Source organism: Psittacula echo (assembly GCF_963264785.1).
Source record: "Psittacula echo genome assembly, chromosome: 16".
Lineage (NCBI taxonomy): Eukaryota > Metazoa > Chordata > Aves > Psittaciformes > Psittacidae > Psittacula > Psittacula echo.
Genome location: NC_137752.1, coordinates 1,835,527 through 1,856,925, shown reverse-complemented (window position 1 = coordinate 1,856,925; position 21,399 = coordinate 1,835,527). Strand labels below are relative to the sequence as shown.

Here is a 21,399-nt window from a genome sequence, read left to right as displayed (position 1 = left end):
GATGAGTACGTGGGCTGCTTTGTCATAAAAAGTTAGATCTCTTCTAATCATTCAGCTCTTTTATCCATCAGAGTTTATATTCATAGTCTCGAGGTGGGCTGCGGCGCTCCAGATCAGCAAACCATCTGTCTGGCGACAGAGATTTATGTTGCTGTTTGTTTCTTTGATACGGAGGCGAATGTCTGGGAGAGGAATCATGCTCCCTCAAGTCTCCCTCTCCTCAATGCATTTAATCCACAAGGACTCTGATGAATGGGATGCCCAGAGCTTGTGACGGAGCTGAAGGCCAGTTCTTAGCATTTCTGGACATTTTTAATAAGGAGAAGGGGCAATTAGCTTGTGTGTGCAGTGTTGTGAGAAGCTGGGGCAGCTGATTTATGCCCTGGCTCAGATAAATCATTTGCCAAGCCTGGCTTTGGATATTATTAGTTTTACTGTGTGTTAAAGCTGTGCTTATGAAGCTCTGCAATTATGGCTGCTTGCTCCTCAGGCATCGTGCTGGCTGAGCCAGTGCTCATAAATCCTCCTGCTTCACTCCTCAGTGCTTGTGGTCCCTGTGGCAGGGCCTGTGGCTGCTCACCCTCCTCCCTACTCCCTTCTCGTGCCAGCAAGACTGGCTGGTGAGCAGGGGCTGGGTTCCATGCAAAGACCCCTTATACTCTCTGGTCCCCATGAGCATCAGGGCTCCAGGGGAGATGCAGGCTCAGCTCCCGTCTGTGCTGCTGCCAGGGATGTTTGGGGTCAGGCGTGTTCTTGGGGAAGCCCCACAGCTGCTGCCACGGGCGCATTTGTGTGAAGCCTTTTCTTCACTGGATGCTGTGCAATGTCCTGCCGGGGGGTTTGCTGAGCGCTGCCAGCTGTACCTGGGCATCCTTCCCCTTGGCATCGTAACCAGCACAGATGCCAGATATCTTAACAGAGGTTGGTGAGTGCCCCACTGTTGGTTATTGTCACCTGTGTTATGGAGCTGTTTGGTGAGTGACATCCTGCCAAGGGTCCCAGGCAGGGCACAGGGTCTGTGGAGGACATGCACTGTTTGCTTCCCTGATAAGGCTCCTGCTTTCTTTCCTCTCCAGCACTGTAAATGGGGACAAGGTGACCGTAGAGCATAGAGCCCCTGGGCTCTGCCCACAGCAGCTCCAGAGCCAGAGATGGATCCGCATCACCCACCCCTCAGGCTGCACTGGTCCAGGCTGTGCTGCCCCAGCAGCATTAGGGAGATGCTGAAGTCCAGGCTCTTGAGATCAAGTCTGACTTTTCCACCTGATAAGGGACGCCACGAGAAGCTCTGAGGAGCTCTCAAGCATGTGCTGTGCTTTTTACACACCAGTCGGTGTCCCCACGAGCTGTCAGCTTGGCTGTGAAATGCCAGCGGGCACCGGTGGGGACCAGGACCTGGGGCCCCCGAGCAATGAGGGTGTCCTAAAACCCCTTTCCAATCTGCAGCTCATCATGCATACACCATAAATACCTGTTTATCCCTCTGTTGTCAGAGCGAGTAGCAGCTGCTTTCCAATAAATCCCAATCTGGTGGCGTGTGCCAGGCAGCACGCTTGGCTGGAGCCAGCACCGTGTGTGCATGGGGGTTGCACAAGAGAAATGAAAGGGGATGGTAGGTTTAATGGCTGTCACTGCGAATTTGCTCACATTGGTCTCTGCTTTGGCTTGGTAATAGGCCTGATTAATGAGATCTTGATGACTTCTTCCAAGCAGTTAAAAACATAGTAATAATAGTAGCACTTACTTAAGAGACTTGTTGAATACAGAGAAATAGGGGAAATGATGGCTAATTTATATTGCACTTAACTCCATTATCAGCTGTAACAGTAATGAGCAGACTTTGTCTTGCTCAGAGTCTAAAGCTGAGACATCAGGAAACATTCCCTTTCTGCCTGTACTTAGCAGGAAGGAGGGTAATTTATAACCCTGCCTAGGATGAACAAGTGAGTTTGCAAAGGGCTACAGGCATTTCTAAAGTAATAGGAGAGGAGGTGGCAGATGAGCTGAGCAGGACTAGTTTGGCCTGCACACCATTAACCTGGGTATGCTTGATCCCAGACCCTGCTGAGATTCAGCCTTGGTGAGGCTTTCCCCATCCATGAGCATCCACTTGGCATGTGGGGACCAGCAGGAGGGAAGCGGATGGGTGTCAGTGATGGAGACCGGAGCAGCTGAAGATGAAGAAGGTCACAGTGGTGGACGAGCCATGTTCAGCTTCACCTGTGGCTCCTCTCTGCTGGTTTCTGTGCAGTGCTCCAGTGTCTGGCTCTCACCGTGGTGTCTTGTCCCCGTGCCACAAGTCACCAGCAGCTCCCAATGCCAAGTGACGTTTGGAGTTGGTTGTCAGCTCCCGGGTTTTTCTGGAATGGCCAAATGTGGTTTCTTAGCAACAAAGGGAGGTTTTTTTCTCCTTTTAGATCAGATTTGTTGTTTAACAGCTTCAATGCTGAATGCTGCTCCTACCTGGGCAGCACCAGGGCATGGGTGTACCAGGGACATCACCCTCACTGGTTCCTGGTCTGATGCAGCCACAGGGGCTTGGAGCAGATTGAACATTGCTGAGGAGACTGCTCCACTTTTCTGAGAGGCTTTGAACACTGTAAAGCACGTGGGAAAAGAGAAGTCTGCAAGTCTGATGTCAGCTGGTTGCATGTGGATGAAAGCCAAGCCCTCAACCCAAAGCAGACCTGGCCCCATGGGTCACATCTGCATCCTTGGTAATCATTGATGCACCACGTCTTGATGTTCGTGGCTGGTGGTAACGGTGATTTGGTACTGCAGAGCCTGGGATCTGCTGTGGGCTGCTCTGGCGGGGGGTCACTCGGCTGGGATGGGGAGATGGGGCTCCTGGGGAGGATTCTGGGTGCAACCTGCCCACCCCACTGACATTCTGCTCTGGTGCTTTCCCCACAGGGTGCAGGTTGAGTTCTATGTGAATGAAAACACCTTCAAGGAGCGGCTGAAACTCTTCTTCATCAAAAACCAGCGATCCAGTGAGTGCTGCATGTGTGCAGTGAGCATCTGCCCGGAGAAACCAAACCCTGCCCGAGCTGGGAGAGCCAGGCTCTATCCCTGTAGGATGAGAAGCCATTGCCATCTGCTGGTGGCTGCTAACCCGGGTGTCCTCAGCGCCTGTTGGCCTTTCTGTTGGGTGTTGGCCAACTTGGTTTGGGGGGATGCGGTTGCGCGGGGATGCTGATTGCCACCTTTGCGCACTGGAGACAACCACAGCATGGAATCCAATTGGGACAAATTGCCAGGAGCAGGATGGGTGTTGAGAGCTGCCTGGGAGGGGGTCAGGGAGCAAACGTCTCCATCGTGATGCCAGTGATGTCCTCCTACCTGCAGGGAGGTCAGTGGCTATGGGGCAGCCGAGGCAGGCTGTGAGTTACCCACTTGCTGCAGATTAGCCTCCACTTGACTAATGGTGTTGTTATTGCCTTTCTCCGAGCTGTCATTAGCTGTCTGGAGGGAGCCTGCTCCTCAATTTATAAATTCACATTTCCCTTTCCGCCCTGCATCCCGCCGCCTTGTTAAAGAGCTGGAGCGCAGCGCAACGGGGGGCCCACGGGGAAGTTTTTAATGAAAATGTGATGAATTTCTCACTCGTAATTTGAGCAACAACCCCATGAACTGGCTGGAGATGGATGGCTGATAAAGCAGTAGCTTTTGCTTGCCATCCCTCATGCAAGCTGGGAGCAGAGTGGAGCCCTGGCCCTGCTGTCTGATGCTTTTTAATGGATGCTTGCTAATGAGGGGGATACGCTCCAGCAGCTCCTCATTTGTGTCTCACATCTTTTGGGGTCAGCAAGGAGCTGACTCATGGTTATTTATGGCGGTATTGGTCTCCTGTCTGACACTGGGTATGATGCAAAGCATGAGCAATGTTTGCGTGCTACCCTGGGGCTCCTGCAGCTCCCTGGGGGCTCAGTGGGGTCCTGTGGTGTGTGGGGCTGTGCCGTGGGGTGCCTGGGTGGTGCTGCCTGGCCCAGGCTGTGCTCTGCCTGCCGCAGGTCTGAGGATCCGGCTCTTCAACTTCTCCCTGAAGCTGCTCACCTGCCTCCTGTACATCGTCCGTGTCCTGCTCGACAACCCGGAGGAGGGCATAGGCTGGTGAGTGCCAGTGATGCCACTGGGCTCCCCGGTGCCTGCGGTGGTGACAGTGGATGCGGTGCTTACAGCGGGTGTGAAGATGCACAAGGGGGGCTTTCCTCACTCTGTTTCAATTGGTACTGTCACAAACTTGCTGGTCTGGAGGGCTTTGCTCCCTGCTCAAACCCCATGGATGCGGGTGTCCGCTGGCCCTGCACAGCAAAGAGATGGTGGGAAAATTCAGGGTGATGTTCGTTTCCAGGGCTGTCTGGTTCTGACGATCAGGGCTGCACCGCGGCCTTCAGACACAGGCAATGGCTCCTGGCTTCAGTGCATCGCCATGCAAGAGTTTTCTGAATGCTGATGCCCTTGAAGGCACTTCTGCTAAATCCCATTTAAGTGTTTGGGAAAGGAATATGTTGTGCCATTTAAATCCCTGAGGTGACAAATGGTTACATACAGCAGCTTTGCTCTGGGTTTCAGTGTAAGCCTATTTTTAATGTGTCCTTGCTTTGTTTAGCTCACATACAAAGTGGGGTTTTTCTAAGAGCGAGGAGAATTAGCAAGTTAACCTTCTCTTTGCAATGGTTGCAGAACTACCAAGTACATCCTCATGCTCCAAACGTGGCTTCAGAATGTGAGGTTTAAGCATGACAGAGATGCACATCCCTGAACAGCTGAATCCGGCTGCTGTTTGGGAAAGTTCCCTTTCCTGAGGGTGCGTGGCAAAATAGAGGCTGGCCAGAGGGAATGCTAGAGCCCCTGCTATAGGGATCAGTGTGTGTTTGGATCCATGGGAGTGTTCTTTGGGGTCTCCCCCCAGCATCAGGACACAGCAGCCAGGGCACCCCATGAGCCTGAGGATCCAACACCAGCACCCTTGCTCCTTCCTCCTCCTCACTGACTGCTTTCCCTTCCTTTGCCTTTCTCTTATAGCTGGGAATGTGAAAAACAGAATTACACCGCGTTCAACCAGTCCACAAAGATAAACTGGTGAGTCGAGAGCTGGTCCAGTGCTGGGGTCTGGCTCTGCCAGGGTGCGGGAATGCAGTGATGGATGTGGCTGCTGCTGGCAGCTTCCCTGGGGCCATTTCTTGGTCTCAGGGCTGCTCCAGGCAGCAAAGCAGCATCCCAGGATTGAAGCAATTGACAGTGCTTGTGGCTGTACCCCTGGGAATGATTTATTCCCTGTGCAGCCATTACTGCTGCACTTACGCATTAACACAAAATGTTCCTTACTGCTTGAACAAACTGCAGTAAGGAACAAACACCAGTACCAGTCCTTTGCTGGATTCTGCATCGATGATGGCCTCATATTAGTGTTTGGTGGGGGGTAAAAGCGTTGCTATTTGGGCTACAAATTAGATCCATTTTGACTTTTCCTTGCAGGTCACACATCTTCTGGGTGGACAGGAAAACGCCGCTGTGGGCTGTGCAGGTGAGTGCCCACCCCTCGGGCACGGCTGTGTGGGAGCCAGCAGGTCTCTGTGCATCCTGTGCTGAAACAAGAAGAGGCAATGCGTTATCCTCAGTGAGCGCAAAATGAGCTGGGGCTTCTGCTGGAAGAGCAACATGGCCCTGGGTGAAAGTCATCGGGATGGATAGGAGAGGAAACACTGCAGGAAGATAAAACCATGAGGCCGGCTCAGCTCCTCCCCAACCTGGATGCAGCTGTACCCATAATGGGCTGTTTCCAGGCTGGGCACTGCCTGGGGAATGGCTTGTGAGAGCGTTGAGCACCCATCAGCTCCTGCTCAGGGCTGCCTGGAGCTCACACATCCAACCCAAACAAACAGATCCTCATCTACCATACCCATGGGCTCCTCATCACACAGGGCAGGGTGGGCTCGGGGAGCTCTGATTGACTGATGCTGCACGGCAGGAGCCCTCAGCCGCCTTTGGTGTCTGTCTCTGCAGGTCAGCATAGCTTTAATCAGCTTTCTGGAGACCATGCTGCTCATCTATCTCAGCTACAAGGTACGTGCCCTGCGGGGGGCAGCGGGCACTGATGCGCTGCCTGGGTCAGATCCCTCCCCCGTATGAATTCATTTCGCCTCCTTTGAGCTGTCTGAAGCCTGAGGCATCCTGCGAGGACGTTTGTGTCAGCGATGTCTCAGCCGGCTGTGGCTGTTTTCCTCCCTCATTCCCCCCAGGCTGCTGGATAAGTGTTGTGCAGAGCAGAGCGGGGGGATCTCTGCCCTTTAAATTCAGCCCTGTTTACCAAAACCCGCTGGTTTTACGGGGGGACAGATTGACGCATGTTGAGCTTCCTAAGGCTGAGGACCTGGAGCTGAGCTTGGCAGCACGACTCCTGCTTGGGCTGAGGTCTGCTGCCGCCGGAGGTAGCAGGCACCGCTCCAAGCCAGACAGGGAGAGGCACAAGCTGACTCCTTTGGACCAAGCCCCTTAAAATGGCCAAGAAAAGTGACCTTAACAAATGGCATCTTCTCAGATTCAACTGGGACAGTTGGCAGCGGAGACTCAGGCCCTGCGTCACCAGCGATCTGTATCACTCTCATTCTCTGTCCTGCATGCAGCATTGTATTATGCACTGTATTGCATGCAGCATCCCCAGCTTTGGGAGCAGCAGTGATGGACAGAGGGATATCAAGGCTGCAGAAAGGACTGAGCAGTTTGGGGAGGTTTTATTGCCTGTGTGCCTGCTGACAGCACTGCATCCCTCTCCCACAAGCAAACCGGAGCATCTTTCTGGTTCCTCTGGCATCTTTCTGGTTCCTCTGGCATCTTTCCCCCATCTAGCAGGGTCTGTGGCAGAGTGGGAGCTTTTTAATTGTCCTTTGACAGATTTTTAAGCTTCCTTAATTATTATTTGCTTCTAATTCATCAGGGGAACATCTGGGAACAGATTTTCCGCATTTCATTCATCCTGGAGATGATCAACACGGTGCCATTTATTATCACAGTGAGTGTTCCCTGGTGACACTTTAAAGCAGCTTTAAGTTAAGTTTAACAAGTGCTGTAGTTTTGGTGGTGAAATAAAGAAAAATGAGTGTGTGGCCAAGTAGTATTTAAAGCTGGCAGGATATTTTGTCTTCAATATTTCTCAATATGACAGCTTTCTCTGGAGCGTTACCCCAAAAACCATCTTCCCTTTTCAGCTGCTCTGCTGCAGCCGGGGCTGCTTTCAGTGGCAGCCTCTGGAAAGGCCAGCACTGAGTTTGGAGATGGATCCTTCCCAACAGGGCTCAAATTGGCTGTTTACAGGGGTTATTTTTGTAAAAAGCATGGATTTTTCTGTGGTTAACTCTTGCTTTTGCAGATATTCTGGCCTCCTTTGCGGAATTTGTTTATTCCCGTGTTTCTGAACTGCTGGCTTGCCAAATACGCCCTGGAGAACATGATTGTGAGTGACCGGATGCATCCTACCCCTTTCACCTGCCCTGGGGCTGGTGGGAGGTGAGGCTTTGCCAGCTGGTGATGCTGTGCAGTGACCTGCTGTGGAACAGGAGCCCTTTGGTGTCAGAGCCACACTGATTCTGTTGGTTGCACATTGAGAGGGACGGCCCCTGGCTGTCCCCAGGATACGGTATTGCATCAGGACGAGATGTTCCAGCCGTTCCCAAGTGCCCATTTGAGTTGTTTCTCCTGGCAGCAGAGCCCAGACCCATTCACAGAAATACACATCCCTTTTCAAGGGCCAGATTCTGGCCTGATCTTCATCTGGGCGGGCACTGCTGACGGCAGTGATGCAGCGGTTGGTACATGGAGGGGTACTTTCCCCTCAGCCTCTCTGAGCTGGTGAGAGCCCTCTCCTCTCTTCACAGAATGACCTACACCGAGCCATACAAAGGACCCAGTCTGCGATGTTTAACCAAGTGCTCATTCTGATCTGCACCCTCCTGTGTCTTGTTTTCACGGGGTAAGCGTTGCTCTTCCTTCCACTGAACCACCTTTTTCACCCAGGGAAACCAGCTTCGCATGTCCTAGGGGTGACTGATGGAGCCAGGCTCTTACAGGGATTACAGGAGACGGAGGTGGGGTGAGATCTTCTCGTCTGCGGTGGAGTGGCGTTGCCAGGACGTGAAGTGGTGATGTGGGAAGTCAGAGGAGGTTCTGCTTTTAGTCTTCTAGCCTGATTTTTCAGTCTGAGAGGTTCATGCACACTGAGGAAGGCACAACAGGGTGCCCAGAGAAGCTGTGGCTGCCCCGTCCCTGGCATTAAGGCCAGGTTGGACGGGGCTTGGAGCAGCCCGCTCTAGTGGAAGGTGTATTGTAGGAACTAATTTTCTTCCCTAATTATATGGTTTTAACAGAAATCTGTTAATGGCGTGCATGAGGGTGTTGGAGGGAGATGGGTGCTGCATACAGAGCAGGGCTGTGAGTGCTGCAGGGTCAAGGGCAGGGACAGCAGTTTCCTGCGGGCTCAGGCTCGGACGTGTGTGATGCCTCATTCACCAGGACCCATTGCACTCCTTGGTTCTGACCACGCTCTTCTCCCCACCACGATATCACTTGAGATACCTATTACACAAAGAGCTCATTTGTGTAATAGGCCACTGGGGCTCCTGCTAATTAACTGGCCCTTTTACCCTGTGCATTGCCAACAACAAGGGCAGCTCTTTATAGAGGAGTCAGTTCTCACTGCTGGGTACTTAGCTTTAAATTAGGCTTTTTGAAGCTTCCTCTGGCTCCCTTGGTCTGGATTTGAAACGTATAATACCACTGAGCTGATGAATGGTCAGGAAATGAAGCTTTTAGGCTCATAAGTCTTTGGCAATAAAGACAATCTTCTCTTGTGAATGACTAATGCAACTGCAGAGCTCATCAGTGCTCCCTGCCCATGGCACCTCCTGCCTGCTATGGCCGTGGTCGTGTGTCTTGGTGGATGTGACAGGGCTACAATTTGGGTACAGGATGACTTAGGTCGTGCTTGTGTTTAGCAAGATAGCTTTGAAACTGCTGGTAGCGAAGTGGCTCTGTGATACAGCTTTCCAAGAGCAGTGGCATAGGAATAGGATCTGCCTCCTGCCTGCTGGAGCACATCCCTCTCATGAGAGCCCTTCCCGTGGGATGAGTCTCTCCAGAGCCTTACTGGGACAGCTGCTTGCTTCCATGTTTTGGGGTTTTTTGCAATGCAGGGGCAGCTCCCAGGTGATGTTCAACATGTTATCCATGGCATGGACTTACTGTGACCCATCAGCCATGTCCTAGACTTCCCAGGGGTGCTCTGGTGAGCAGCCACATCAAAATAAATCCTTCATCTGTAAGTGTCAGTAGTGGAATCATTTCTGCTGGTGACATAAATCCACTGCTGATGCTGACAGCTGTTACAGACAGATTTCCTCCATGAACGTGGGTTTAAGTTGCATTTTAGGGTCTCCTACTGACTTCAACAGGCGCTACAGGCACTGCCTGTCTCCTGGGCAGGGCAGCACTCGCTGTGATGTGCGCTTTCTCCCGTCAGGACCTGTGGCATCCAGCATTTAGAAAGAGCAGGTGAGAAGCTCTCCCTCTTCAAGTCCTTCTATTTCTGCATCGTCACCTTTTCCACTGTGGGCTACGGAGACGTGACACCAAAGATCTGGCCTTCCCAGCTCCTCGTCGTCATCATGATCTGCGTCGCCCTCGTCGTGCTGCCGCTCCAGGTTAGCCCTGCCCAAGGATGGAGAGGGATGCAGAGCCTGTGCCCGGGCAGCCCTGCCGATGGGGACAGCAGCTCTCTGCCTTCGCTTGCAGTTCGAGGAGCTCGTCTACCTGTGGATGGAGCGGCAGAAGTCGGGAGGCAATTACAGCCGTCACCGTGCCCAGACGGAGAAGCACGTCGTCCTCTGTGTCAGCTCCCTCAAGATCGATCTCCTCATGGACTTCCTCAATGAGTTTTATGCGCACCCACGCCTGCAGGTGAGGACCAGGCGTGGTGGTGGGTGCTCTGCTCAGCTACAGTGGATGTGGCAGCCTGTGCTCTACTGGCCAAGGAGAGGTGACAAAGTGGTACCCTAGGGCCACCTCACTTCACTGTCTTCATGGTAGGGCTCTCTTTGCCTGATCCCCCCTCTGTTCTGGCCAGGCCTGTTGCAGCTCTGTGTAAGCACATGGAGAGGGACCAGAGGGACTCTTGTAAATGTAAAAGATGTATTTGCTGAATGAAGAATCTCAGACAGAAAAAGAACATGTAATTGCTAAACCTCTGTGGGATTTAACCAGCTTTTACTGGAGTATCCCCATATAATGAGTGATCTTCTTGCAAATGGATGTGCCTTTCCTGCTTCCCAGGATGAAAGCATCACAGATGTGGTTTAGATTTGCATTTCATTCACATACATTTCATTACCATCACCCAGCCTTGACTCCAGCTTGACATTCAAGCTGTAAAATCCTGCTCCTCGCAGTAACTGCAAGAGGCTCCACTTTGCTGTGAGCACGCAGCTCTCTGCTAGTTCCATAGTCAGATGTGCCCGCATTGGCTTTATTATGCAGAACAGGGTGGAGATGATGCTGATGTGTTTCCCAAGACCATTGTAGGACCCTGGAGCAGGGGGTGTCACACACCAGGGGCAAATACCAGAAGCCCCAAAGTAGCAAAGCCCCATGTGCAGGACCTCCCTCCTGCTGACCCACGTGAGCCTCTCTCTTTCAGGACTACTACGTGGTGATACTTTGCCCAACAGAGATGGACATCCAGGTGCGGCGGGTCCTGCAGATCCCCCTGTGGTCACAGCGAGTGATCTACCTCCAGGGCTCTGCGCTGAAGGACCAGGACCTCATGAGAGCCAAGTGAGCTGAGGGACACGCTGCGCAGCCACGGCGAGGCCGGTTCTGCCGTGCAGACCTTGGAGCCACAGAGGGTCCCCAGTAATGTCAGCCCAGATGCATGATGATGGGCGTCCCTGCATGCCTTCGCTGGGGTCTCAGAGGGGGCTGGCAGTGCCCTGGCTGGTACAGGCAGATGCAATTGGCCATTGCAGCTCATGGAATCGCTGCTCTCTGTTTGCAGGATGGACAATGGAGAAGCCTGTTTCATCCTCAGCAGCCGGAACGAGGTGGACCGCACTGCGGCGGTGAGCCAGGCCTGGGGGTGGCATGGTCAGAGATCATTCATGTCTCAGCCTTAAGGCACTGGGGTGATCGCAGCATCCTGCCTCTGCCCAGCACAGGAGGGCATCAGGAGGCAGCTGGAGTGAGAGTGTGGGGTTGAGAGCTGAGCCCCTGCAGGTTCATCTTCCTTCTGCTGTCCCAGTTTCCCATTGGTGCTGGGTTTTGGGGAGCAGGAGAGGGCAGTTATCCCCTGTTGGGGTGCTGGAGGACCCTTTGCCATATATCTCCATGGTGGCCGGGTGCTTTGCATTTCATCCTTGGCGCAGAAGCATTGGGGAAAATTCGCCCTCAGACAAGCAGCTTTTGCTCTTTTCCTCGGTAGGATCACCAGACCATCCTGAGAGCCTGGGCTGTGAAAGACTTTGCTCCGAACTGTCCCCTCTATGTTCAGATTTTAAAGCCTGAAAACAAGTTCCACGTCAAGTTTGCTGGTGAGTTGAAGGAGCTGTGCGGGGAGAGAATTCGCTCAGGACAGGCTTCTCCTGTCTGCTGCAAGGGGCTGTCAGCCCCGTTATCATGATGCGCACTAAAGCCTGCAGCAATGTGTGAACCCCACACATTGCAGCCGTGTGGCCTCAGTGGGCTGGTGTCTACCTTTCCTATGGTGTCTACCTGTCCCTGTTTTCCTGTCTGCATCAACCCCGTTCATGGTGTTGCTCAGGGGCTGTTGATCCGCTGAAAGCGCCCCCAGAGCAGCAGGAGGAGGGAGCACCCATCCCCAAACACCACCCCAAAATCACCGCATCCCCCAGCGCTGTCAGCAAGGAACCCATCCATCCCCCTCCGTGCTGTGACAGTGACAGCCCCCTCTGCCTTTCAGATCACGTCGTCTGTGAAGAGGAGTGCAAATACGCCATGCTGGCGCTGAACTGCGTCTGCCCCGCCACCTCCACCCTCATCACCCTCCTGGTGCACACCTCCCGCGGCCAGTGAGTGCTGCCTGCCCTGCCTGCCCCTGCCTGCCTATGCTCTGGGCCCAGGGGGAGAGGGTGAGGGTCTGGCATGGGTCTAGGGGAGCCCAGTGGGGACCTGGGACCCTGAGCCAGGTTGGGAGCCAGAAGCCCGTATTGCAGGGGGAGCACAGCAGTGCAGACGGGCTGCCAACACCAGCCTTCCAGGGACTGGGAACTGAAATATCTTCTTTATACCAGCATGGTCCTGCTGGTGGGAGGGTTAATTCACAGCTTGTGCAAACCCAGGCCCTGCAGGCTGTTTGGCAGGTCCGTACCCAGCGGTGTTGTGGGTCCTGAGCTCCTTGGCCAGTCACAAATGTCTGCGTTTTGGGTAAAGTGCCATCAAAAGAGTTATGAAACATCATTGCCAGACGGCTCCTTCCCTGTGCTCGGAGCTGGTTGCCAACAGGGGCTCTGAACCCTGCCTCTGCACCCCCCGGGAGCCCTCATTGAATAAAAAGGCACTTAAAATCAGCAATGAAAATGAGCTGCAAGCACCGACAGCTCATGGTGGCACGTCCCTGCGATCTCACTGCTGCTGGGCTAAATTCGCTTCAGTGCTTATTAGCACTCCCGCTGTTGGGAGATGGATGGTGTAATGGGGTCTGTGCCGGCACCAGCAGGTCCCATCCTGGCACCATGGGGGGGGTCCATCCCCGCACGCTGCTGCTGCTGTCATTGCAGGGAAGGCCAGGAGTCCCCGGAGCAGTGGCAGAGGATGTACGGGCGCTGCTCAGGCAATGAGGTGTACCACATCCGGATGGGCGACAGCAAGTTCTTCATGGAGTACGAAGGGAAGAGTTTCACCTACGCCGCCTTCCATGCACACAAGAAGTGAGAGCCCGGGGTGGATGTGGCCCATCTGGCACTCTGCATCTCTGGGGGTCAGGGCTGGGCATGGAGGGTGCTGTGAGGTCTTTTGTGCAGGGACAAAGCCTCAAAGGGGCTATTCTCCAGCTGTGAATGCCCACATTGTGCTCCTGGAACAGGTACGGAGTCTGCCTGATCGGCATCCGGAGGGAGGAGAACAAGAGCATCCTGCTGAACCCCGGCCCGCGACACATCATGGCAGCATCCGACACCTGCTTCTACATCAACATCACCAAGGAGGAGAACTCTGCCTTCATCTTCAAGCAGGAGGAGAAGCAGAAGAAGAAGGGCTTTGCTGGGAGAGGCACCTATGATGGCCCATCCCGCCTGCCTGTGCACAGCATCATCGCCAGCATGGGTGAGTTGGTGAGGCAGGGGGGTAGTGAGGGTCCCCAGAATGGGGCAGGAGCCTGCACACTCCATCTCCTTCCAGTCACCTCCCCACTAAAATACATCCTGTTCCTTGCTCCCTGGCTGCTCTCAGCAAGCTCAGATATCATTATTCAAGATTGATGTCCGTTATTATTAACAGTATTTGCATAAATCCCCCAAGCCCTGGCTGGAAGAATAAATGCCGGTGGCCACATCGTAAATCACATCCGTGATTCACAGCCCGACGAGGAGCGCAGTTTGCTCTGCAGCGAGTGGTGCATTTCCTCGCATAAAAAATACCATGAGTCACTACTTCCAGCTTGTATCTGGGCAGAGCGGGTTTTGGGGAGGCTGAGCTGCACCAGCAGATTATATTTCAGGCAAATAAGTTCTGCGTTTGTACTCATGAGCAGCAATTTGCATTGATTATCCCCGGCAAGGCGCAGGGCGCTTTGCTCAGCAGCGTTTGCCAGTGTTCTCCTTACACGGGTCATTTGCAGAGAGACCTTTGAGAGGGAGGGAAATTACATGGGTGCCTGGAGAGCTCAGTGTTCGCTAAAGCTCCATAAATACTTCTGGGGTTTGGAAGGAGGACAAGATGGGGAGGCCTCTCCTGTCCTGTGTGAAGAGGTAGAGCTCATCAGGAGGGATGCAGGAAGTGGAGGAGGGTGTTGTGCTGCGTTAGAGCCTGCCTGCCTGCCTCTCCTAGGGAGCTTGAGGATGACGGGGGCAAAGGGGTGTCCATGGGGAGGGCAGCGTCCCAGCAAGGGCAGACACAGTGGCATCAGCTTGTTCCTAACCTGGCTGGTGTCTCCCAGAGCCTGCAAAGCGGGGTTAGGCTGGATGGTTGTCCTCCCTGAGACACATCTGAATAATAAACTGCTATAAAGCCAGGTTTTGCAATAGGTGGGCAAGCAGCTCAGCCAGCCCAATGGAGGTGGCCACAGCGGGGCGACAGAGGAGGTGACAGTCTCCAGGGCCAGCAGCCTGCACCCACCATAGGAGCTGTGCCCCAGGGAGACGCTCCACATAGCAACGCCCAAGCAGAGGTCACTGGTGGGTGCTTTGCCTGCACTCGCTGTGCCCATGGATGGTTTAGCTTCCTCTGGGCTGTATTAAACAGGCACAATGCGCAGCCCTGAGTGCAGGGCTCAAGGGCACGATGCTTTGCTGACTCAGCGCTCTTCACCGCCTTATAGCGCGTTTGCTGTGCCTCCCTCCCCACCGTGTCCAGGTACAGTAGCCATGGACCTGCAGAACACGGAGTGCCGCCCCGCTAACAGCAGCAAGCTGGCGCTGCCGGCGGAGAACGGCTCCGGGACCCGCCGGCCCAGCATCGCGCCCGTCCTCGAGCTGGCCGACAGCTCCTCCCTGCTGCCCTGCGACCTGCTCAGCGACCAGTCGGAGGATGAGATGACGCAGTCGGACGAGGAGGGGTCGGCGGTTGTGGAGTGAGTCACCCGCCTGCGCTCGAGCTGTTCCTCGCTTCATCCCTGTGAGGGTGCTGAGGCGCTGGCCCAGGGTGCCCAGAGAAGCTGTGGCTGCCCCATCCCTGGCAGTGTGCAAGGCCAGGTTGGACACAGGGGCTTGGAGCAAGCTGCTCCAGTGGAAGGGGTCCCTGCCCGTGGCAGGGGTTGGAGCTGGATGAGCTTTAAGGTCCCTTCAACCCAAACCATTCTAAGACTCTATTATTCATTTCAGAGAGATGGGGACCGTTGTAAATGATGGGTGTTCGATAGTGCCTTAGAGGTGCTGGGGCTCATTCCCTCTCAGCTTTTACAGGAGCACATGAACATGTGCAACATAGAATAGTCAGGGTTGGAAAGGACCTTAAGATCATCCAGTTCCAACCCCCCTGCCATGGGCAGGGACACCCCACACTAAACCAGGTCACCCAAGGCTTTGTCCAACCTGGCCTTGAACACCTCCAAGGATGGAGCATTCACAACCTCCCTGGGCAACCCATTCCAGTGCCTCACCACCCTCTCAGTAAAGAATTTCTTCCTTAGATCCAATCTAAACTTCCCCTGTTTCAGTTTTAACCCATTACCCCTTGTCCTGTCACTATGGCCCCTAATGCATAGTCCATCCCCAGCATCCTTGTAGGCCCCTTCAGATATTGGAAGGCTGCTATGAGGTAATCACTGCTTTTGGGGTGCTTTGGAAACGCCTCCTCTGGGTACCAGTGAAGTTGCACCACGGCAGACGCTGCTGGGGACGGGCAGGTTGTTCCATCAGTCCTCTCGCCTCCCCTCACTCACTGACATGAAAGGGATTCTATTCTCCATGGCATATAAATAACCTCATGAAACAAACATTTAAAGCTGTTAGTTTGTGGCAGCCAGATAAGCACTTGCTTTACTGGTTACCTGTTGGATGCTGTCACAGCCGTGTGGGGAGTTTACTGCAAACTCTCACAAATCGGCTTTTAATTCAGGTCCACTTTTAGCTGTTCTTTAAAGGGAAATTTCTGCTTCTGGTTCCATCAGAAATGCAAATGGTGATTTTTTAAATATCTGTTCACCAAAACGAGCTCTAAAAATGGGCCATGAGATTGTTCTGTTTCTTTATGTGGCTCAGCATTACCCTCCTCTCCTGGAGCTCACTGCTCTGCCTCCCTTAAACGATGCTTAATGATGCTTAATCTGCCGTCTTCTCCCCTCTGCTGGGAGCACTGCTTACTGACAGTCTCATAACCCTTTGTATGGCAAAAATCATTCCTAAATACGTGCGTTTTGGGAAACCTCCAGGTGCCGCAGGGGGGTTTTGTGGAGCAGTATTCCAGTGCTGAATCCTGGGCTGCAGTTCCTAAACGTTACTGCCAGCATCTGAGTGTTGTGCCTATGGAAAGCTCTCCCCATGTCCTCATGCTGCTGGCTTTGCTCTCTGCTGCAGGTACGTGAAAGGCTACCCCCCGAACTCCCCCTACATCGGGAGCTCCCCGACTCTGTGCCACCTTTTACCCGAGAAGGCCCCATTCTGCTGCCTGAGGCTGGACAAGGTACAATGGGGCTGCAGCCCCCCGGGATGGGACGGCTCCGTGCGCAATGAGTGGGTGAGAGCCTCTCGCTGAGCCCCTGCGCTGCCTTCCACCGCACAGGGCTGCAAGCACAACAGCTTTGAAGATGCCAAAGCCTACGGGTTTAAGAACAAACTGATTATCGTTTCGGCAGAGACGGCTGGGAACGGGCTCTATAACTTCATTGTCCCCCTTCGTGCGTACTATCGGTCCCGCAAAGAGCTGAACCCAATTGTGTTGCTGCTGGACAACAAGCAAGTACTTTTCCATGGATGTTTTCCATTGCACTGAGCCCTCCCCTGTGACTTCATGAGCATCACACACTGTGGGGATGGATGCGTGGGGGAATGGCAGTGCCACTGTTGGGTATCTTGGCTTGTGTTGGCCCTGGGAACTCCTGTGTGGGTTTTTGGGTCTATCTTTACCCCATGGACTTGATGAAGCACCTTGCTCTCTGTTGCTCTTCCTCCAGGCCTGAGCACCACTTTCTGGAAGCCATCTGTTGTTTCCCCATGGTTTACTACATGGAGGGCACGATCGACAAGTAAGTGTTTCCACATATGGCTCTTGTAACTTATGGCACTGCCTAAATGTGTTGAATTTACCCCAACCCAGACTTTTGGGTCATCCCATGGGAAGCCCCGGGGCTGGTACCATAGAGCTGAGCCCACCCTTGGCTTCGTGGGTTATTGAACCCCCTTGGTAGATGGGAGCAAGCGAAGAGCTGGTGGTTGGGAGCAGCCTGGGCTTGCTGTAGCGCTGCACGTCGCAGCGTGCTGCTTCCCTGTGTCGTTTCCAAGGGCTGACCCTGCGCTCTTCTCTTTGGGAACTGCCCAGCCTGGACAGCTTGCTGCAGTGCGGCATCATCTATGCCGACAACCTGGTGGTTGTGGACAAGGAGAGCACGATGAGCGCCGAGGAGGACTACATGGCAGATGCGAAGACCATTGTCAATGTCCAGACCATGTTCAGGTGAGGGGTGAGCACTGGCCTGGCTCCTGCATGGCCGCTGACCTCTGCTGCAGGCAAGACTGGGAAGGGTGCTGGTGGCTGGGGTGGTGGCTACGGGCAGTGGGACTCACCTGTGGTTGGACTTGCTCTAGGAAACAGCATCTGATCAGCTCTTTCTGACCTCAGACAGGTACAGGGATGGTTTTGGTCTTCCGCAGGCTTTAAATACATGGAATGCTCTCACCTCTGAGTAAGCTGCAGGAAAACAGGAAAACAGGTCTCTTTCCTTTGCAGGCTCTTCCCCAGCCTCAGCATTATCACGGAGCTGACCCACCCATCCAACATGAGGTTCATGCAGTTCAGAGCAAAGGACAGTTACTCTCTTGCCCTTTCCAAGCTAGAAAAGGTAAGAGAAACTCTTCCCCTGCACATGGGGCCTGGGAAGTCAATGCTGGGAGTGACGACGTTTTTGTTCCTCGAAGTCCTGTACTCTTCTGTGTGCTGCAGCTCCCACAGGCAGTGGGCATCTACCTGAGATAGCCTGCACAAAATGAGTGAGCAGTTGATCTTTGGGCTCGTTACCTCCTTCTATGTATTTATGTGTTTATTCAGTGGTGGGGGTTTGTACTACTGCTGTGCTGGGCCTGTGCATCAGGTTTAATGCTGTGACTGCAGTAAGGGGAGGCAGTGAAGTCACTTTGCTGAGACAGATCTTCCAACAAGGGAGAAAACACCCCTGAATCAGACACTGAGACATTCAGCCCGTGTCAGAAAACCCCAACCCATTGCTAAATGCCCTGGAGGATGTGAACAAGCCCCTGTGGGTGCTCACGTCTCCCATTCCTCCTCCAGAAAGAGCGAGAGAATGGCTCCAACCTGGCCTTCATGTTCCGGCTGCCCTTTGCAGCCGGGAGGGTCTTCAGCATCAGCATGCTGGACACGCTGCTCTACCAGGTAAGAACCCAGCGGGCTCTGTGACCTGCACCCTGCAGCTGTGGCCACCCCTTTGCATCCCCCAGTGCATAACTGAGCAAGCCTTTTCTCTGGTTTCCTGCCCAACGTCTCCCCGCAGTCGTTCGTGAAGGACTACATGATCACCATCACTCGGCTGCTGCTGGGCCTCGACACCACGCCGGGCTCCGGCTACCTCTGCGCGGTAGGTGCCAAGTCCTCAGGGTTGAAACCATCAGGTCAAGTCATCATGGATCTGGTGGGATCTGTCAGCCTGTGCATGGGGATGGAGGGTTCCCATCTTCCACCCTGGGAGATGGGGGTAGACAACATTGCCGGGTCATTGCTCCCCTTCCATTGTGTGTGGGGAACCTCAGTGCTACCAAAAGTATAAAAGCCCAAGAGCTGCCAAGGGCCAAAGTCCCTGTTTTGAAGGTTGGAAATTGCTCTTCGTCTTTCTGTGGATCTTCACTTTTGGGATTAACAGGGATGAGGTGGGGTAAAGCTCAGGACCAACCCCAAGGTGCTCCTCAGGTGGCTTTGCATGGCACAGGGTGGTTGATGTTTGTCCTCTGTTGCTCAGATGAAGATCACTGAAGATGACCTGTGGATCCGGACCTACGGCCGCCTCTTCCAGAAGCTCTGCTCCTCCAGTGCTGAGATTCCAATTGGGATTTACAGGACGGAGTCGCACATGTTTGCAACCTCTGAGGTAGGGGCATGGCGGTGGTGTGTGCCCGTAAGGGGCTGCTGGTGGTCCCAGCTGAGCATCACCACACAGCAGAGATGTGGTCCTTGAGGCTGGCTGGATCCACGGGGCCCTTGGGGAGGGATGAGGGGAGGGGAAGCTCTGCCTTTGTTTCATGAGGGGCTCTGTATCTGCATGGTGGTGCTGTCCTGGTTCCCAACCGGATAAGCTGGTCCATGTAAGTGCCAGTTCTCTGGGCAGCAGCCTGGCTGCAAGGTGGACAGCGGGATTTTCTCGGCACAGCTCTGCCATGCTGCATGGCATCGAGCCCCCAGGGAGCAGGGGGGATGTGGCACAGTGGGGCTGCCCCTTTGCTGGGCTCACTTTGGTTTCCCTTCCTTTTCCCTGCTGCAGCCCCACGACATCAGAACACAGGTGAGTGCCGTCTGCATCCGGGTGCTTGGCTGGTGTTGGGCATTATCCTGGCTGCCAGCACTGCCTCCTTGTCTCCCCCCCCGACCTGGAGGCTGGCCTGTGGGCAAGCAATGGCAATGGTCTGGCTTGTGCCAGCAGCTCCTCTGGCCACTGAGAGCCACCACACTGCCTGTCCTCATGGAAGGGTGATGCCAGCTGAGCATCAGCAGTCCGGGAAGGCCAAAGTCCTTGATGCCCTGAAGTGTAATTAACTGGGATAAGGAGCAGTGGAGTGAGCTAGGCTCTGTTGTAAATCCTTCCAGTTTTCAGCTTTGCGGGAAGTAGCTACAGGAAGCCAAAAGTTGGCATTTAATTAAATGCCATCCACCTCTTCCTTAGAGATGCTTTAAACCACTTTATTAATAAATTCCCACTCTCCGGTGGGATTGCTGTGTCAGAGATGCAGCAGCACATCTACTGTAAGATGAAGGAGAGGAAGACAAGGGCAGATATAATGCTGTAAAGGATACCAGGTGCCTGTTAGACTCCACTTATTCCATATCTGATACCCAGGCAGTTCTAGCGGCACAGAGATGATGTGCTGGGAGAGTGCGTGTGTGTCAGAGGGAGGATCCCATCCCAAGGGAGACACCCACCCCATCAGAGACAGGAGGGGCCCTTTCTAGCTCCCCCCTTGCCCTCCGTGACCTGCTGGGCTTCCAGTCACAGATCTCAATCAATGTGGAGGACTGCGAGGACACAAAGGACGTCAAGGAGCACTGGGGCATCAAGACCGGCCACCACAGGAACTCCTGCTCCAGCGACCAGTCGGAGCACCCGCTGCTGCGGCGCAAGAGCATGCAGTGGGCCCGCCGGCTGAGCAGGAAGGGCAACAAGCACTCCAGCAAGACGGCCGAGTGGATCAGCCAGCAGCGCCTCAGCCTGTACCGGCGCTCCGAGCGCCAGGAGCTCTCCGAGCTCGTCAAAAACCGCATGAAGCACCTGGGCTTGCCCACAACCGGGTACGGTAAGTGCCGTGCGGGCGCGCTTCTCTGCGGTGCTGCGTCCCTCCCGTGGGCTGCTCAGGTAACCCTGTGCCGAGCCCAACCCCGAGCTGAGCCTAACCCTAAGCTGAACCCAACCCCATACCAAGCCTAACCCCGTGCCAAGCCTAATCCCCAAACCTAACCCCGTGCCAAGCCTAATCCCCAAACCTAACCCCGTGCCAAGCCTAATCCCCAAGCCTAACCCCGCAGGCGCTGCCGGGCTTGGCTCAAGCAGTGCCTCATTCCCCAGCTTGCTTGTGCTTCTGCTCAAGGCTGGGGTCCCGCAGCGCAGAGCCCCCCTCGCCTGCCACCCCCATGGGGGGCTCTGGGATGGGTCCAGGCAGGAGTTTGCAGCGGCAGAGTGACTCTGGCCCCTGTGCCTGCAACGGGACCAGTTGCCACCGCGCAGCCTTGGGGCGCGATGCCCCGCTTGCCCCCCGCTTTCTGGCGGCTCAGGACACGCTGCCTGCAGGTCAGCTAACCCCTCCTGCCCGAGAAACCCCTAATGCAGCAGGGAGAAGTGAAGCCCCATCAGCTGGCGCAGGCCCCTTTTGTTGTAGACTTGAATCCTTCCTAAAACTCTTCCATGGAAAACCTTTCGGTAGCTGCAGGGATGAGTGGTTTGCTTCATTGTGTGCGAAACCGATGTCTGGCAGCGACGAGCCTGCATGGCCCCGGGGCATCTGCAGCCCTCAGGGTCCCTCCGTGCAGCTGCATTTCTTGTGAAGCTTCTCACCCGCTCAGTGCTGGTGTCTGTGTCCCCCCGGATGATTCCCCCCCCCTTGGTTACACCACTCTGTAGCCTGCCCACTCCTTGGTTTGGTTTTGGTTTGGTTTTTCCTTTCTTTCTTTTAAGCCATCCTGTGCTGCCGCCTGTTTGCTCCATTCTCGAGGACTGTCCGTCTGTCCCTGCTCGCTTGCAGGCTGGCACCATGCTCTGGCCGGGATGGGGGCCGATTTCGAGAGGCTGGGGGGGGATATTCCTCC

General features: G+C 54.5%; 1 protein-coding gene across 4 annotated transcripts in view; it reads left to right on the top strand.

Moving 5' to 3' along the window:
• Window positions 1-21,399, top strand: part of KCNT1 (potassium sodium-activated channel subfamily T member 1) — a gene marked incomplete at both ends in the record, with an annotated part of 75,477 nt that overhangs the window by 49,682 nt on the left and 4,396 nt on the right. For 2 of the 4 annotated variants that reach the window (XM_080630747.1, XM_080630750.1), the window contains 27 exons: window positions 2,921-2,993; window positions 4,014-4,113; window positions 5,029-5,085; window positions 5,482-5,530; window positions 6,010-6,069; window positions 6,941-7,015; window positions 7,373-7,456; window positions 7,878-7,972; window positions 9,518-9,698; window positions 9,790-9,954; window positions 10,691-10,827; window positions 11,048-11,111; window positions 11,471-11,579; window positions 11,969-12,077; window positions 12,786-12,935; window positions 13,091-13,329; window positions 14,578-14,794; window positions 16,239-16,344; window positions 16,444-16,620; window positions 16,842-16,906; window positions 17,200-17,334; window positions 17,608-17,719; window positions 18,166-18,267; window positions 18,386-18,469; window positions 18,848-18,976; window positions 19,367-19,387; window positions 20,090-20,393. In XM_080630747.1, the coding sequence (XP_080486873.1) occupies window positions 2,921-2,993; window positions 4,014-4,113; window positions 5,029-5,085; window positions 5,482-5,530; window positions 6,010-6,069; window positions 6,941-7,015; window positions 7,373-7,456; window positions 7,878-7,972; window positions 9,518-9,698; window positions 9,790-9,954; window positions 10,691-10,827; window positions 11,048-11,111; window positions 11,471-11,579; window positions 11,969-12,077; window positions 12,786-12,935; window positions 13,091-13,329; window positions 14,578-14,794; window positions 16,239-16,344; window positions 16,444-16,620; window positions 16,842-16,906; window positions 17,200-17,334; window positions 17,608-17,719; window positions 18,166-18,267; window positions 18,386-18,469; window positions 18,848-18,976; window positions 19,367-19,387; window positions 20,090-20,393 (3,199 nt within the window). Of the gene's footprint in view, window positions 1-2,913; window positions 2,994-4,013; window positions 4,114-5,028; window positions 5,086-5,481; window positions 5,531-6,009; window positions 6,070-6,940; window positions 7,016-7,372; window positions 7,457-7,877; window positions 7,973-9,517; window positions 9,699-9,789; window positions 9,955-10,690; window positions 10,828-11,047; window positions 11,112-11,470; window positions 11,580-11,968; window positions 12,078-12,785; window positions 12,936-13,090; window positions 13,330-14,577; window positions 14,795-16,238; window positions 16,345-16,443; window positions 16,621-16,841; window positions 16,907-17,199; window positions 17,335-17,607; window positions 17,720-18,165; window positions 18,268-18,385; window positions 18,470-18,847; window positions 18,977-19,366; window positions 19,388-20,089; window positions 20,394-21,399 lie in introns of all 4 variants that reach the window. The other 2 variants (XM_080630749.1, XM_080630748.1) reach the window with 1 other exon arrangement.